This window comes from Cryptomeria japonica, chromosome 1 (assembly GCF_030272615.1).
Source record: "Cryptomeria japonica chromosome 1, Sugi_1.0, whole genome shotgun sequence".
In the NCBI taxonomy this organism is placed as follows: domain Eukaryota; kingdom Viridiplantae; phylum Streptophyta; class Pinopsida; order Cupressales; family Cupressaceae; genus Cryptomeria; species Cryptomeria japonica.
This window is the reverse complement of record NC_081405.1, coordinates 181169308-181188653: the sequence shown is the minus strand read 5'-3', so window position 1 is coordinate 181188653 and position 19346 is coordinate 181169308. Positions and strand designations below refer to the sequence as shown.

At 37.0% G+C, this 19346-nt stretch overlaps 1 protein-coding gene across 2 annotated transcripts in view; it reads left to right on the top strand.

Annotated features, from left to right (window-relative positions):
• The first annotated feature begins 6126 nt into the window (after positions 1 to 6126).
• The window catches only part of LOC131064805 (uncharacterized), a 38561-nt gene continuing 25341 nt past the window's right edge, over positions 6127 to 19346 (top strand). The window contains exon 1 of one of the 2 annotated variants that reach the window (XM_057999076.2): positions 6127 to 6299. In XM_057999076.2, the coding sequence (XP_057855059.2) occupies positions 6264 to 6299 (36 nt within the window). In that variant the 5' untranslated portion in view covers positions 6127 to 6263. The remainder of the gene's footprint in view (positions 6300 to 19346) is intronic. The other variant, XM_057999075.2, reaches the window with a different exon arrangement.

The following is a 19346-nucleotide window of genomic DNA, read 5'->3' as shown; positions in this document are numbered from 1 at the left end:
TGAGATAATTAAAGAAGCAACAGATGCTACATAAATGAATATATCTCAATAGTGATTTTCTATTCACATTCAAACACACAGATTTGAAAGTTGTAGAATAAGTATCATTCTATTCATTGATAAAATGTCTTCCTTGAAAATTCAACACATTCATAAGAAAACTAAGTCTACTAATCTATATCACCACCAAAATTTCTTCGACTTTACCAAAGTCAAGCAAACTAGTTTATATAGCCACAACCTGGCTAACAGTTCATAAGGGAAACATAGAAAATAAACCATTTTCGCCTTGCGAATTTAGAGAAACTAGTGTTTAAACAGGAAAAATAAAACTATTTTCACAACTAAGAACTAAAAAGAGACATCCTAGCATAGAAAATTCCTAAGCAGTTTTGATAACTGCTTTCTTCTTCCAATCTGTGTAAGCAACGACAAAGTGTTGAATGATTGTGCTATGCGGTAGCCCCATGTGTGTCATTCTTTGCTTCCATACTTCCTTCTCGTGACGTATTTGCGCTACTTTATCTAAATGCTCACCTAGGTTCTGAATGCACAAGAAAAGAAGTGATTTTGTTTTAGACACGAGGCTCAAGTCATTTGATATCAAACCCTTGGCTTCTTTGATGTGGTTGATTTTCTCTTCTAACAACCCTGTTATGACCTCAACTGTTTCTAGAGTTTTTCCATCATCTTTTAAACACTTCAAACCAACGCAATGAAGCTCATTGTGCATGGAAGATACCAATTCTACAAGTTGATTCACCAATTTGGCAAACTCTTCATACGCCTGTCCCACCAACACATTTCTCCATTCTACATTTCGTTGGTACACACAAAACATTATCAGCCAGGGCAGGAATTGGCTTCTCTGACAAGAACTTCATTACACCATATTTATGTGCTTCTCTCATCTGAGCTACCCTTTTCACCCCCTCAGCTTCTTCATTCTTCCATTTGACAATTTCATTCTCCAATTCATTCGTTATCGTGTTTGCATCATCGTGAACCTTACTCAGATGCACAAAATATTTCCCTCCCGCTTTCTGAATTTTGCCTAGCCAATCCATAACGACGTCTGTCATTAATCTGCATTTTTGAATTTGCTCAATTATTTTCTAATTAATAGGAGACTTAGGGTCAAAAGATGTATGATTCTAATAAATGGGTTGCGGATTAGGACTATTGATGGCCTCAATGTATTTTGCCATGCTCCTCATTATCTCTTTCATTTCAAACTTATCTTTTTCATCTTTCTAGGATCTTTTCAACATCTTTTTGGTTGAAACTTCCAAATGTAATGCATCTGCTACACGAGTTCCTGCCCCTAAGTTTACTTTTTCCACCATCAAATCTTTACTTGTTGGATCAGCTATAATTTCATCAGTTTTTGGGTGGGCAATCTCTTCAGTCCAATTACTTGTATCTTCATCAAAATCAATTTTTGATATAGTCTTTAACCTTTTGGCTTTGGAAACCTTTCCTAGACATTTATTGACCATATCCTCAATGGGTATATATACTGGAAAAATGTTCCTTTTCTTACTAGTTAATGTATTCTCCAACCATGTTGGCCTTGGGGTTGCGAGAGATTTGTCTAAACCAATTTCTGTCTCCTTTTGATCTCTCACTACTAAGGTAGTGTCCACATTCAGGGCTTCACCTACTTATTGGCTTTCACCCTCATCATCTAAATCCTATACTCCCACATTTGGATTTGAAAAAGAGATATTTATCTCGAGTATGGTCTCAAGGTCAATTACTATATCAACAGGGGAAGATTTTCTTCTTCTCTTAGTTCTAGAATGAGTTATTCAACCTATTGTCAAATCTTGTTTTCTCTGTACCCTTTCTATTACCCACTCACCCTTCTCCTTTTTCCTGGAAGGACCTGCACAAGATGGAACAAGGGGATTAGAAACTAGGGATTTAGTGGGTGAGGTTGAACTTTTTCTTGAACTTCTGCTCAGTCTCCGTTCTCTAAGACACTTTTTTGTTCTTCGGATAACTGAGAATGTCCTGGTTTGAATATGCCCCTCTTCATGCTTTCCCCAATCTATTTCTAAAATTACCCCCTTCTGCCTATCATCAACAAACTGGGAATCAAGCAAATCACTTTCATCATCAACAATATTTGCAGTATTCATCTTCATGCCAAAATTCCTAATTTGTTGTACTGAAATCCTTAAGTGAGCTCTTCTTCGAACCTCATATTCATCCATGCAATCCGCCCAGAAATCTTCTAGGTTCAGTATATGTTGAAAATCCTTCCTTAGTGTAAGGTGGGCCGCTGCAAACCCCTTAGCATCAAAATCAATTCTGGGAGTATACAACTGAAAGTTGAGCTTCTTGAACTCCAACTCCAAATTCAAGGCATCCTAGACACTATTACAGGTGTAATAAGTCAACTCAATGGGGAAAGAAATTCCTGTCCGGTGCTTAGCCCTGTATTCTTGTCTATATGAGCAAGTTTACCGCACACTTTAATTAAAACTTGCCTGTCAAAGACATATCTTGGCAACTTATATGGTTCACCTTCAAAACCGCCAACCCTCAAATAAGTGAATCTGGAGAACTGAATATATAAGCTCCCATATGTGCTTACAAAATGCATGGCTTCCTCGGTCAATCTTTTATGGATATCCCCTTTCAACTCAAACACCAGTCTCCCAAGGAAACGTCATGGAGCCTGTGATAATTCTCAGTGGCTCTGTTCTGTTGCAAATGCGAGTGATAATCATATATCCTCATGTCATTTCGCCAATTTTCATGATACAAGCCAACCCATTGGCGAGTGCAAGCTAAACAGTATATGAGGTAAGATGACATATAAAAACTTTTTTTACCAAAACAAATTAAACCCTCATGCATCCTTTTGGCAATTAACTCCGCCCAATCTATGTATCTCCCATCATCTAAAATAACCTAAACAAAGACGTACATCCAATCTTCCCAAAAGAAGGCCATCTGATTCCCTTTAATCCTACGAAGCAAAATGACAATATCTCGTACCTCTCTAATCAAATTTTCTCTGGTTAATGGTCTAGGTAAACGAGAGCCACCCGTCTGAAGCTTCAATAACCAGTTCCAAGCAATAACACTTCGATATATTGTCTTCTTTTCAAAAAATAGCCCCTGTGACTTAGACACTGTCCAGTCTTCATACCGTTCTTTCTCAGGAATCTTCATGACTGTAGCAATGGTTTCCCGATTCACTTTCAGCAGAACTTCACCATTTGCAGTTTGAATGCTCCTCTGAACAGGGTCATAGTGGTCCATACATTCTTGGACTAATTCAAGACAGGGAATGACTAGTGGAAAAGTTGTAGCTTCTATTAACCCACTATCAATTATTTTCTGTATGAGACGAGAATTTGCGGAATCCCGCACTCTCTCATGAAATTCCTCTAAATCTACCGACGGGAGGAAAGTATCACCTAAATCTGGGTGTGAACAAACTAGCCCTAAGTTTTGGTCAATTTTAGGCTATGTCGGCCTCATCTTGGGTTTCTACACAGGACTCAAAGGTAAACAAAAACTTTGCAAGAAAACAAATTAACAGAGTTCTAGAATACATGGAATGACGAGGATGAGGGAAAAAGAACAAAACTCACCTTGAAAGAGAATTCTGGACTACAAAAACAGAGGTCAAGTCGCCACGCATAGTGTCCAACACTTGCTTAATTATGAAATGGGTAACTACGAGAAATGATTTTAAAAACAAAAAACTCAAGTAAGGGCAAGATAATTGCTCACATGATTTATTCAGGATTAATTGATTACTTATCCGTGTCTTCTTACTCTAAAAATACCCTTTCCTGACATCTCATTATTATTCGGCTTATTCCTTCCTCTTCATGATTACCATGCAATATAGTACAACTCCCGACTTATTATCTCGAGTTCTTTTTAAATTTGGAATATTCTTTTTCGAAACACCCGTCAACATGATGCTTTCCTTTTCCACTTGAAGCTGCATGCATCCAACGTTGAACCTCGAACTATGAACCTCCTCAATGGTGATTCAAGGGTTCAAGTTCAACAAAACCAAAATGATCTACCAACGAACCAACATAAGAATATACAATGGGCCTTGCTAAAGACAAGACTTCAGACCAAATTCCACTCTCACACATATTGAACCTTGAACTTTAGACAAAGATGATTCAAAGGTTCAAGTTCAAAGACCCACCCGACAAAACTTAAAAAAAAAACATGACCACGGAGTGACAAGACCGCTTGAACTTGAACTATGTACCCTGGATGAGTTCAACATAAAGGTTCAAGTTCAAAGAATTTATGACCCAACATATAACTAAACTTTACACAAGGCTTCACTTTAAAGAGCACTGCCAAGAATTGTTCAACTTAACAATTGAGAATTAAGGGAGGGTAACACTAGTACAAATCCTTTTGAGCACAACTTTGCTACACACATGCAGACACTTCAATCTGGTTCGACACACTCTTCTTCCCAAACTACCGACAGAAAATCTCTTATCCAATAGCCCTAAATACATTTTTCAGTTAGGTCAGCTACATAACCCTAACTACATTCAAAATACAATCAATTTACATTACAGATCATTACAACAAATTTCTAGACAATTTCCACCATTGAATGATCACCGTACATCGATTTGATAAGCAATTAAACCCTTGTCAAATTCTACTAAGCACTTTGTTGTTTCCCAAGAAATTTGGTCCTTGTACGCGCTCAAACACAATCTTATCATTACACATGGTTTTCGACACGTCATCACTAAGTTATGAACATGATAAGATCCACTGCCAAACCATAAATCATTACCGGTTAAAGATCTGTTACCGATATACATTCTTCTTCACTGAGTTCATGACAGTCAATCATAACTCACTCAATACTCTGAATATGTTGATGCGGTTGCAATCACAAACTCATGCCAATGTCATAAACATATGTTCCAAACCGCAACACCTAACTCTTCACCGATCGTCTGTACCAGTCACTTGATCATCGCTCTGTTCCTATTTACCTTGCTATAAACTAGTTCCACTACCGGTTAGGCTATACCGGTAGGTCTAGATGACTTAGATGACTCAACAAACATGGTTGTCATCAATGACAACACAAATAAAGTCATCAAACAACTTACAACTATATCATCATCATCTAGCCAACAATCTCCATCAACTTTACAAGTTATGCCAACAATAACTTTACCAGTCATCTTCATCTCATCAACATCTCCATATGCCAACAATCTTCCCATCATTATCTTCATTAATTATGCCAACAAGGACTAAGCAGGTCCTTACATAAAACAAATTTAATTAAAAAAAAATTATTAGTTATATAATTATGCTAAGAAGTGTTTTATAAAGACAATAAGGCATCTAATCTATATATTATTAAATTAAAATTATAAAAAACTCTTACATAAATAAAATAAAATAATTCTTAAATAAATTAAATATTTCTTCAAATAAAATAAATAATTATAATTCTAAAATAAAATAAAACAACTTTTAACTAAATAAAAATAATTCTTGAAATTAAATAAAGTAAAATCATTTTTACGACCCATGTTCTAATAACCACAAACTCTTTGTGTACCCAACCCCCTAGTTACTAACTATAAAGAAACAAAAAAAATGATAACTAAAATTTCAATTAATAAATTTCACATGTACCAATTGTGGCTCACTTTTTAGTTTTTTGGCTTCATAATTAGCCCATGGAGGATTTGTGCACAACTATTGGGTCATTTGTGCATAAGTTTTAACAATTTTAAGTGCAGAGTTATTGGGACATCTTTAAGTAGGTATCACAACACTTGAAATGTGTACTTTTTGACCCTTGCATGCATAACAAATCTCACAACGTGCGAAGCGAGAACCATAGCTATAAATAGTTAAGACAACAAAAATCAAAATTCCATATACCATTTAAAATTTGTGAATGCACTAAGTTAGCTATTATCAGTATGGTATACTACCCCTAATTTTTTTTTAAAATGACACCTACATAATTTAGTTGTTGCTACTTTACATGTAAATAAGTATATTATATTTTTATATTAGACTATTTCATCATTAATAGTTTTTTAACTATAACTATAACAGTAGTTAATGACTTAAACAAGTTCCAGTTATAACCCACGGGTCAAAAGCCTTGACAAAAACAGGGCAGCGTTATTGATTTAGTATTATAGGATCTTTTGTCGACCGGGGCAGCCAAAGTTGTACAGTTCAACTGACAGATTTGCGGACAACCGAAGCAGCACATGATGAGTTCGAAAATTCTACAGAAGAGGCCGCTTGTGAGTGTCTTCATAATTTTCTGTCTTTCTACCGTTGTATTCCCCAATTTTGAACTTTTTTGTTTTTTGATTGGGGGTTTGATTCCTTTTATGTGATTGCCATGTTTGAATTTTAATAATCCTATGTTTTCTCAGAAATGTGTCAAACGTTCTAGGAAAAATGTATGTTTCTATAGCGCTTTTGCAGGTTTTGCAATTTCTTGCACGGGCTCACCAGTTATATATGAAACTCTCTGAAGGCTTCATGAGAGATTGCAGCATATAGACTTGTGCGATTCTGCAAGAAAGAGTTAAAGTCCTCTCTCAAGGACTCAGTTTCTCTTAATCGGGACCTCTTTTGTATTTTTAATCTGTCTTATCAAGAATGAAGATTACAACATGTTCGAATTATAGGAGCATTTAATTTGCAAGAAGTGGGCAAACCAACTTACGTATACCAATGCGAATCTTTTGTGCAATGACGACACATTGCTATGACGCAAGCATCCAGATGGAAATTTTGAAGTGAGTCATGTGGATGAATTTATTGATGAATTGTTGGCATAGGACTCTGTCATACTGTTTTGCTATGTGTCCCAAAAGGTTGACTCTTCAAGCAATTGATAAAATTGAGCGAAGGAAGATTACCTTGAAAGATTATTTTGAGGAGAAAGAAGAAAATGTTGTGGACCATGGGTTGTGTGGTTTGAACATGCTAACATTTGATAAGGATCATCGCCACAAGAGGATCTTCTTAATAGAGAGATAGAGATAATAAGCCAATGCAGAGATTGCAAATTTGATTGGGTATGATTATGATTGAGATAATGGAAGGCAAAGAGATAGGGAAGGGTGCAGGGATCAAGGTTGTGAGGGAGATGATAGGGACTTCCTTAGTGGAAAAGATTGGGATTGTCACAGAAGAGGACGTGAAAAGACTAGAGACAAACATCTTTGGGACAGGGCAACATTTTGTATCTGGTCACATAGTTGTAGCAGTAGGGATTGCGATTATGATAGGCCTGACTATGAGAAATGACATCGTAGTACGAGTCATGAGGATCACTTATATTATATATACTAATAAAGATGCATTGGAAAAAGAACATTTCAGTTTAGAAGGCGAACCAAAGAAGAAGAATTCAAGAAAGAGAAACTATATTGCTCAGAAGTCAAAACCATAAGGCTTAGATTTCCTTCCGGCAGGGGAAGAGACAGGGAAAGAGATAGCAGGAGCATAGTTGTTGTAGTTGGCAGCTTTCTTTCGTTGGAATAAAAAAAAAAATTTAAAAGAAAAAAAGAAATGATAAACTCTTAGCCCAGCAAGAAAAAATTGATTTAACATAGATATATTCGTATAATGTGAGAAAATCAAATTTCCTAGAAATTTAGTAAAGCATGTAAACTCTTATTTAAGAGGTGGAGATGTAATAGTTTACAGGGAGTGACATAGAGGTGCATGGAGTGTATCGTTAATTTCCTTGAGCTGGCTTTAATTTTTCAAACGAGGGTTTTTTTTTTGTAATGGCTATGCTTGTTCGGGGATTTGGTTTAGTAGTGAGAGCCAAAAAATCCACTTAAACTGGAATCTTGACATATTGGGAATTTGGGACCAATTCATTAGGATATCTATTGTTCAAGATTAAAATTGGTGAGATGGCTCACTTATATGGGACGAAGATGAAGGCTTAGTCCATTTTCAAGTTAGCCCCTTACTGGCATTGGCAATTTAGTAAACTTAATCTATACAAGGCACTATAAATTTTCAGTCTGTTTTATAGTAAACCTTTCATACCCAAAACAAGGCTTTCAATTGAGAATTTTATCATGTGTCCACAAATGACAACATGGAACCAAAAAATAGACTTCAGGATTTTGTGTATGGACATGATCTGCCAATTATATACCTCACGCTCAGAATTATCATGCATCCCTGGAGTGGATGAGTATTCTTTGTGGGATGTTGCCAATGTAATACTTAGTCAGGGTTTACTTTGAAAGTGCTCAATTGGTAGTTAAGGTATGCCTCATTGGCTGACTTTCTTATTTTTCTTCAGTATAATACTCACTGATGCCACCTACTGTAATCAAACTCGACTTGAAAAACAACAGTAGTTGCCTTTTCAAAAAGTAGGCATAGTTTAAAAATCACTACCTTGATAGTCAATAAGTTATTGAAGCTATAAGAAGAAAAGGAACTTACATCTAATACTGCCTGTATGTTTATGATTTATGATTCGTAAACAATAAATGAAATGAGATACTGAAAATTAAATGCTCAAATCGCCTGCTTCCTATAAACCACTTTAATTAAAAATAGTTTCAATTTTTCTTAAGAAAGATTTCTAGGAGCTAAAGGGTGAATGCAGATCCTTTTCAGATACTGTAACCTTGGGTGCTCCATGAAGTTAGACTATTTATTTTGTATATATGGCCAATGTAAATACAGTTGATTAGACCTGAGTGGGTATGAAATGCATAATGTTTAGTTGATTGATCTATTGCCATTAAGATGTTATTAAGATCCCTTTCACAACTGCCCAGTAGTAAAACCTACTTTAATATATTTCACCAAGGGTTTTGACGACCGAGGCATCCAATGCTATTTGTTGCTTGATTTTTTCCAATTCAGACATTGTTGTATGTATAGACAGATTTCAATATTTATTTTAGCCCAAAAGAAACTTTTTCTAATAAGGGAATAAGTCTTGTTGAACTCATGGTACTCAACTATTTGGACGTCCTGACTCCTGAGAATCTGTTACAATTTTACTCTCTATTCCAAGCTGCTGGGGGCATGTAGTCTGCAGAAATGTATAAGTTCTTGTTTATTAATAATGTACAGTTTTCTGCTCTTCTGATCTATGAACATTAGATTTTGGTCTGTTTAAGTTCTTGGAGATTAAAATTGTTTGTACTTGTTAGCAAAGGATTTTTTTGGCGATTTATACCCGTCTTCAATTAGAAGTGTTGATGTGTTTTTCATGCACATGCGAACACAAAATAAAATACCAAGGTATCTTATCCTCTCTTGAACAAAGCTTCCCCGAATGCTGAAGATCTCGCAGAAGGATCAATCGGAGTAGCTCCAAGGTTCTTGTATGTAGGGTCTCTACTTGTGGATAAGCTCTTGCGGTATGATGTGATTTTGCTGAAATCACAAGGGGACTTACATTTGATGACCCGAGCGTCTGATTTACTTTGGATATCACTGGAACGTGGGTCTTTACTGATCCTTGATTTTTAATAAGGGAAAAAAAAGATAAGGGTTGGAGAGGAATCTAATTCTAACACTAAGAATGTAGGAGCAATGGATGACCTTTGATGAAACTCTAACTAAGTCTTGCTTTGACATGTTAGGATCATCTCCACAAGGTTAGTGCGATCTTCTAAGGATAGCTTTATGATGTTCAAATCACCGCTACAAGCATAGACACCGTCAAGTTGGTGCATATCGATGAAGAAGCGATAATTGAAATTAAGCTTAAGCTAAATGATTCCAATTGACAACGCAAGGCAAGTTTGCAATCAACAAACCGCTAGTAGTATGGATATACAAATTTCACCATTGATCATACAAATTTCTTCCATTCATCTAATAACGTGAAATTAAATTTGAGAAGTATAAAGACCATGCAAATTGTAGAATTGACACATAGAGTTCACCATTCCTTCAATGAAGTTTACATGTCTTTTGCAACAATGTCTTGACAACAATCTTTGCCTTCTCTTTCTATTCTACTCTAAAAACTAATTGCTCTTGAACTACCACTACTGACTATTGACTATCTCTAACTATTCACCGACTATTCACCTTTACAAATGAAGAGCTAGGGCTTTATATAGAGAGCCCTTTACAAATTGATGGCTCTGATTGACTTAGAATCAATGGCTAGGATTACAAGATAGAAACCCTAATTAGGGTTTGTTATAACAAACTTCCTTAGCCAATGAAAAAATTACATTCCAGGAGTGAGGACCAATAGGAAGCAGGGGTAGGTACACCGAAGTTTGTGCCGTCCCCGATGAGTCAGGTACATTGAATCTAGACATGCTAAGGTGGACCAATCCAATTGGAGGAAAAATGATTGGGATGCCACCTTGTCTGACGTTTGTATCTTGGTTGATCTCTTTTCTGTCTTTTGCCGCGATGAATGATGTACCTCATTGACTCCATATGCTTGATGAGGCTTCCTCATTGTCAAGTGTTCCTTCTCTGGTAGCATACCTCGCCTTGAAGTGTCATTCTTCTCTGTCATCATGTGGTAGAATGAGGTCTTGAGGCTAGCTTGCAACTCCTCGAACACTTGAAGTCTTCCAACGCTTCAAAACACCTTGAGTCCTCCTTTATGCATCTGGAACGTCCTTGATGGTGATGGGCTTAGAAAAGGTCGTCCTTGTCCTGGCCTGATTTTCTTCCACCTGCAAAACAAACCAAAAGATGATTAAGTACACATGATATATTTATCTCACATAGCATTTTATACCTTAAATCATCAACAAAAAGGCATTAGAATGAAATTTGCTCAAGATCCTCCCCAGGGACAGGCCCTATAAGAATTTCGCTCTGGACCCTTTGGAAGGGTCAGGAGCAAAATTTGCATTTTAGCTCAAATCATCATCTCCTTGCCTTGAACTTCTCTTGACCTTTGAATCGCTTTCTCCTGAAGACATCATTGATTTGACCTCCAAAAAGACCAAAAAAGAGGATTTCGCTTTGGATCTTGGCCAAGGACATGACCTATAAGGAATTTCGCTCTAGACCCTCTGGAAGGGTCAGGAGCGAAATTTGCATTTTAGGACAAAATCTTCACATTTTGTGACCACAACTTGCTCAAATGCATGTCTAAGGATGCCTTTAATCTCAATCAACACTAGATTTGATGCAAAATTGGAGTAAATTAGAGGTTTTAAGAATTTCGCTCTAAACCCTTTGGAAGGGTCAAGAGCAAAATTCAAGTTCTAGCTTGGAATCTTCATCATTGGTGGCCACAAGTCATTCAAAGGCATGCCTAGGGGCATCTTCAATCTTAATTCACCCTAATCCACACTTGGCTTGACACAAAATTGAGAGGAAAAGGAGAGAATGAGAATTTCGCTCTGAACCCTTTGGAAGGGTCAGGAGCGAAATTCACATTTTGAGCTCATTTCTTCATTTTTTCAACTCCAATCCACCTCAAAAGGCAAGGACACATCACTTCACTCCTATCCACTCCATAAAACCCAAGGATTTGACTTTCTCCAAGGGGAAAATAGGTGTTCTCAAGAATTTCGTTGTGGACCCTTTGGAAGGGTCAAGAGCGAAATTCTAGTTTTAGCTCAATTCCTTCACATTTGGTGATCGCAAGCAACTCAAAGCCATGTTTAAGGACATCTTCAATCTTAATTCACCCTGATCCACACTTGGCTTGACACAAAATTGAGAGAAAAGGTAGATTTTGGGAATTTCGCTCTGGACCCTTTGGAAGGGTCAGGAGCAAAATTCTAGTTTTAGGCTAAAATCCTTCACTTCTTCACATTCCATCACTTCAAAAGGAAAAGACATGTCAAACCACTTCCAAATATGTCCAAGGAGCTAAAGTATTGGCCTAAACAAGGGAGAAAATGAGGTTTATGAAGAATTTTGCTCTGGACCCTTTGGAAGGGTTAGGAGCGGAATTCACAATCTTGGACAAAATCCTCACTTTTCAATGCTTTCAATCACTTCTTAAGGCAAGAACATGTTAAAACCTTCCCAACATGCCTTAGAAACTAAGATCTTGTTCTAATCCAGGAAGAAATGGGTATCTTCTAAGAATTTCGCTTTGGACCCTTTGGAAGGGTCAGGAGCGAAATTCATTAATTAGGTTGATTTCACACTCCATTGCCTCAATTTACCTTCAAACTTGATCAAATTCACCTCTCCTTATCACCATCAAGTCTATTTGCCACTTAGCTCAAAACAAGGTCTTTCCAATGTCCTAGGCAAAATAAAGGGTCAAATGAGGATTTCGCTCTAGACCCTTTGGAAGGGTCAGGAGCGAAATTCTCATTCTAGGTTGATTTTCACCATTTCGTTGCCTCAAACCTCTTCTCAAAGGCAAATATGCATCAAAGCCTTCCCAACACGCCTTAGAAGTCAACAAATTTGGTCACATTAAAGAGCAAAATAGAGGAAAAGTGGATTTCGCTTTGGACCCTTTGGAAGGGTCAGGAGCGAAATTCTCATTTTGAGCTAATTTCTCACTTCCTTTCTCCTTTTCATGCCTTGGACATACTTGTTAGGCCTCCTTTGATCTTTATCAAGCCCAACTTGGCATTCATTTGGAGACTTTGTGAAGCAAATAGGGTTTTATATGAATTTCGCTCTGGACCCTTTGGAAGGGTCAGGAGCAAAATTCACCCTTAGGCTCTAATCCTGACTTCATTTTTCACATTTCTTCATCCAAACAAGTGAATTGCCTTTAATAGTACCTGGGACATGGATTAGTTCTTAGTTTTGGTCAATGTAGAGTGTCTTATGGAGAATTTCGCTCTGGACCCTTTGGAAGGGTCAGGAGCGAAATTCACATTCTAGGCATAATTCCCCTTGAAATTGACTTGACTTTGCCCTAGACTCACCCCTTGATGCATATCCTTCCATATCCTTGCCAATTCGTTCAACCACTCTTTGACTTAGGTGAAATCTTGGGTCCTTGGTGAAATTTCGCTCTGGACCCTTTGGAAGGGTCAGGAGCGAAATTTGAGGTTTGCTCAAATTTCTTGACCATTTCATCAAATCATCATGTCTAGACTTGTCCAAGGCGTCTCCAAAGGACAGATAGGTCAACTACTCATCAATCAACACCCAAGACTTCATCACTCACCATTTTGACCTAACTCAGACCTTCAAAAATGATATTCACTCACCAAGCTTCATTGACCTCTTCAAAAACAAGACACAAAGCAACCAGAGCAAAACTTCACCCTAAGGAAGACTTTCAAAGATGACCCTAACCCTGAGCATCCACTGAATCACCCTAGCTAAAACAGAGCCTGCTATCTTAGTGATCCCTGTGGCAACACTCAAAATGCAAAGGCTGATAGACAAGACCCTAAAAGACCTAGAAAACAAACCCTAGAAAGCAAAAAAGTAGGGGTCCCCATTTGCAATGGGGCGATGTGTGAATACGTCACAACAGTAAGTCACATTTGCATGATATCATTCTTAGAGAAAATGCTTCTAATCACGCTTGTGCAAGTCCCTATACTATACTTATCCAAGATCCCTTAAGTCATTCTTGAGGTATTCATCCTGATTTTCGCTTGGACACATTTGTTAACCAATTGGCACATCCATTTTGATCTCTATTTCAAGCTCTGAAACTGATCTTTGGTCTATTAAGCTCAATAGCTTCTTCATTGAGGTAGCTTAGGCTGTAGTCATTACATTACTCATTAGAGTCTTCTTTTATTGCTAACTGAGTGTCTTCTTCAACAATTATGTTAGTCAAATCATTCTCAGTTCTAGCTTTAAACCTTTTATTATTCTGTAAAGCTCAGCTCTCTTAGAAGTGATTCTAGACAAATCCATTTCATATGGAACAACTCATCTTTTACCTCAGTAGCATTACCCAGCAAAAACACACAATTGCTTTCATGTACTCGCTGCCTGGGCCATGGGCTGTGCTGAGTCAGAACAGCATGGCTGTTGTTTTTGGAAACCAGTCCACAACCTGCCAAACCTGCAAAAACCCAGGTTTGTTATGCAGTATTAAAAAAATCCTCTGTTTTTCTCAATAAATGCCTGATTTTTCATTTTTTATTTCAGACTACAGGTTTTTTTTCAGACTTTACAGGGAAAAGGCAAACAACAGAACAGAGAATTTGTGAACAACAAATTAGCGCACAACAGCATGCATTTGGTTGAGTGACTTGATCTTCTTTGTTGAGTCCGTTGACCTTTAAACCGTATATCAGGAAAGGAGAAGAGCACTTTATTCATTCCCCACCATTCTAGGGTAGGGAGAGTATGGCATTACTGGCCTTGTTCCCAGGCAACCGGATAAGGCTGATCTGTAAGCTGATCAATGGATTAGTTAATTAGTGGACTGTGATCGATAATAGGGACCCTGTAGAAGCTCATTTCACTTATTTTCCAGCTGCAATGTGGAAGAGTTTTTTTGTTTGTTTGTTTAATTTGTATTTTTTAGCAGTTCAACTTAAACCCTATGTTCTAAACTTCTAGGAAGGCATAAACCTAACCCTAGATCTGGGTTTTTAGGGTTTTTTCCAAGGTTCCTAGGAGATGGGGGTACTTGGAGATGCCAGAGACTGGTACAGGTAGTGGTACGGCTAATTTTCACAAATAGGAGATGGGAATACTTGGAGATGCCAATTTTTTTAATATAATTTAATAATTTCCAGAAAATATCATGACATAGAACTTTGAAAACAAGAACAATAGTAAAGCTTAACATTAGCTGAACAAAAATTGAAATTAAAATTGCTTATTCTACTGGTATCATAGCCAATCTAAATGGTTCAGTGAAAGTAAGGTAGTATAGGTGTTGAGCACACTCAATATTGTTGGCTAAATAGTAAAGGCAATTTCTCTTTAAACCATCACGATGACAGGAAATCAGCCATACAACTGTTTATGTCCATCTCAAGAAGTCTACATTGTCAGTAGATCTGATCACTATGACTTTGCATAAATTTTTGTCTTCCCATGGTGCAGTTTCCTTATTAGTTATTTCCCTATGACTTTTCTTTGCTGCAGACTTATTTTATTATCTGCCTTCCTTTTTTGCCTTTTACTGCGTTTTGTCCTAAGTTTTTTGGTGGAAGACATCAATTTCTGGTCAGGAGACTTCAGAGACAGCAGCCAAAAGCACCCTATGCATTGACACATCTTAGGGGGTAGGAAACTACATCTCCTGGTAACCTTGGTTTTTTCAACAAAAAAAAACAACAACACTAAGATCTGCTATTTTTATCCTAGACCTAACCCTAACTCTCCATAATGTATTACAACTTTCTGCAGCTGCTTCAGGATCACTCCCTGGTGTTCTGCAGCTGCTGTAGGAGGCAGTATGGATTTCTACAGCATTCTGTAAAATGTTGTAGGTTGCTGTAGGATGTGATTGCATGCATATGGAGGAGAACAAGGATGCAGGGGCATCATATCCTGTAGTCTAAGAGGCTAGGAGCCTTAGAGGTTGATTGTGTTCTCAATTTTTGTAATTTAAATATATTCTAAGACCGAAAAATTGATATTTAATGGGAATTTGAGAGTAGTTGGCAACATTGAATCTTTATTTATGTATTATGCTTGAAGTTTGAACTTTGTGGGATGATAACGATTGCAGGTTAATTAATTTTTTTATTTTTGTTTTGTATTTAAATTTCTTTTTGTGTTTTTATGAGTAGTTTATCATATTTAAATTTTCTTTTCTTTTTCCATTAATTGAATTACATTTACACTTTCAGATTGCCATGAAAATGTAATGCTACCATGCCTTTTAAAATTGTAGATTCTCCCTCCTGCAGATGGGCTTTCTTTGTCTTTGGCTGCCCACACAAAGTTGAGTTTGACTGTGTCAGCATCAACAGGTTTCCACTTGAGGCCAGAACACCGATTCTGAATGGTTGGAAGCTTCTGAGATAGAAAATGGATAAAAGAGAATCCGATTGGAGTTCAATCCTATTTCAAGAAAGTTCTTCATCCTTTCCTTTCCCCCTGCAACTCTTCAATTTTGTTCTTCCCATATTTTTCAAGGTATTGGGGATTAATCAGTTATCCATTTTCATTTTCCTTTCATAGATCTTTTCACATCCTTCTGGGACTGAGCAAGGCTTCTGCTAAAATCTGAGGAGATCTAGCTTAGCTTGAGGGATGCAAACTTCTTCCATATCTTCAAAGCTTAAGGACATTAGAGAACAAGATGCTCATATTGCTATATTGTAATACCTGACATGGAACATTTCAGGGGTTTGTGAGCTGTGACTTGGGCCAGAGTTCTACTTGTAACAACAAACCAGAGGAAGGCCATCGCTTTTGGCCACGGTCAGTCAATCCAAAATCTTTTTCCACAACTGATTCTCACTAGGTTCCTGATTGATGTAGTCCCCCTTTACTGGTAAAATGACCATTTTAGAGGCTTCCCGATTAATGTGCCTTGACCTTTGCTGAAGTGGTTCCTGAACATCTGTTCAATTCTGAATTGTCCTTTCCTCAGACCACGGAATGTTTTCAACTTTGCTTGTGATATGAGCCCCTTTGTTTTTCATTTTCAATAATTTTTCACCTTGTCACCATAAGACCTTGAGGCAGGAACTTTTTGAAGTTTTATAACTTCCATATATGACACTAGGTAAGGCAAGATTCATGGGCCATTTCAAGAGTCTGTCCTGGCTCCATCTTTTACTTCCTAAATAAACTGCTTCATGATGAGATATTGACAGGAAACTTTAAACCTTCAAAATTCAAGTGAAATTATTTTGGGATAGTAAGGAGGTTTTGAGAATCTAGAGTCATTCAAGTACTTCCATCTCAAGTCAATGAATTAGAGGCTGTCTTTATCTTTAAACATTCTTTAGGTCAACTTCATGCCCAAGGCCTTATTGGCAGTTATTGTTCTCCTTAATGCTACGACTTCTCAACTTGCGTTAGCAGACATTCTTGTATACTACTAAAGCGCCTTTAATGTCCTCCTTGGGCCTTCACCATTAGTTTTTTTCTTCTGTATACTGACAGCCCCTTTAACATGCTTGGAGGGGGTTTTAAAATGGATATTTTCAACAATTTAGGCTAACAAAGGCATTCCTAAACTAACATTGCAAATATTTTAATCTGAGAACATGAAAGTGATCTTGTACGTATCTAATTTGAGTTTGGAATTTTGGCTACTGTGTCAGCCAATTTTCAGGTTTGTCTAGTGGCCTTTTGAACCTAAATTTATTCCTGTTTATTGGTCTTAATGTTAATTTGTAATGTCCCTTCCCATACTTTTCAATGAAAACAACAATTTGGAACAAAAACAATAACATAAACACAATCTTCACCAAACTTTATTCAAACTACATTAATTAATTATGCTCAAAAAACACAAATAAACTTGCACAATGATTCAAACTCTAGCAGTAACTTATATTGATTGTGATCTGATCTCTACAGGAAGGGACTGTTTGGACAGTCATTACACAACAACATACAACATTGACCAACAATGCACACACTAACTCATTGAACTCTCCTGCAATCCTTGAAGATCCAATGCACTCCGTGAGTGAGATTGCTCTCAAAGAATCAAAGGGTTTTTGTCCTCTGATTTCAGCAACCAATGTGTTTTCATTCATCTATCACAATCTCCTATGAGGTTTCATCCATAGAAGATAAATTGAACACATAGTGCCTAGAAAATATATTAACATAACATGGATGCCCACAATTGAAATGTTTTTCTACTAGTCCGCCTAGATCCAAAATAGTGCTAAGACCCAAATTTGAATTTATACGTTATATTATAGGTCGGCCTTATAGTATAGGCCTTCCAAACTTCTCCATTGGAGGTTCGGAGTTTCTCCTCCTTCCTGACTTGGCATGGATTAGGTGGTAGCTCCAACCCTTGATTCCTGTTGCATTACTGAGTCTGTGCCATCCTCTCACTTTGGCATGCATCAAGTCATAACCCCAAACCTTGATCCCCAATGGCTCTTTGACATGTATCGGGCTGCAACCTTCAAATTTGATATTCGGTGGTGTTAAAGTAAATAAAATTTATTTCAGACTCATGCAATTCTTACAATATGCAGATTATAATGTACTGATTTCTTCTTTTGATATTAGGGTATGTATTCAGAATTTAATCCTTAACAAATATGAATGTTAATAATGATAATATATTGATGAGACGCTGATGTACTTCTTTTCTTCAAGTCTGAGATTGCCGATCAAAGGGAGAGAGAGCATTTTTTTTATTATTATATGTTTTCTCTTTATGATATCGGCATGTATAAATATATATGTGGAGAGACATGTCATGAGGGGACATGTCTCCACAATGTGGAGCCATGTCCACTCATGACATGGCCCTCTCTCAAACAATACAACACTTGCCAAAGGGTGCTTTCAAGAGGCCCGATCTTCAATCGGTTTAGTTAACATAAAAAGGCAAAAAAAAAAATATTATGAAAGCTGCCGATCTGCTGTGCATTACATTTGATCATTATTCGATCCAGGTATGTTTGATATAATAAATACGATCATTTCTTGATCTGTTATACATAAAACAATGTTGCCATCAATGATCATTGCTCGAAACATGGCAAGAGAAGATGAAATAGAATCTGATTACACAGATTAATATACTTGTATCTGTATAGTATTTCGATCAAATACAAGGATGATGGTTTTACAAAGCATTTGAAATAATCAAATATAAGCAATCATCCTTATATCTGACCGAAGCTACTATGCATCAACAGGTGGCTCTCTAGCACATATTGATGTGCAACCCTAAACTCTGAGCTTTAGCAACGCTTTGGCATCCGTCAGAAGGAAACCCTAACCCCTGGCCTCTGACAGCTCCTAGGCATGGGTCAATTCTATGCAAGAAGTCTTTTATCAGTTTTTTGAAAAAGGGACATGACATAATTTCCCTGTTAATCTACATGGAACATTGTTATCATTAAGTTTGCAGTCGATGATGAAATTTATATGTTCTTTTTAATGATATTGTACCTCAAAGATCTTTGCTTTTGTTGATAGCAGCATAAACTTCATCTTGGGTTGTTTCTGCAGTAGCATCTTCAATGCCAGTGTTATTTTTGTGAACTACTTAGCTGCTGTTCTGCTGTATACTTTGCACTAGTTTGACTAAGTGTATGCTTCATATTTTTGACCAGTCAGGGAATTTCCAATTCCTCCACCTTGCCCTTTTTCTCTGGTTTGGTACAGAATCCTCCTCTATCTCCTCTAATTGCAGTTCTAGACAAAGTGCCTTTGCAAGTGTGTGTTGATGTGATAATGAGCAAGCATCTCTGATATTATTTTTGCCATGATCTAAAGATCTTTCTTTTTCTTTAGTTTCTTTTTTGTGCTTTGTG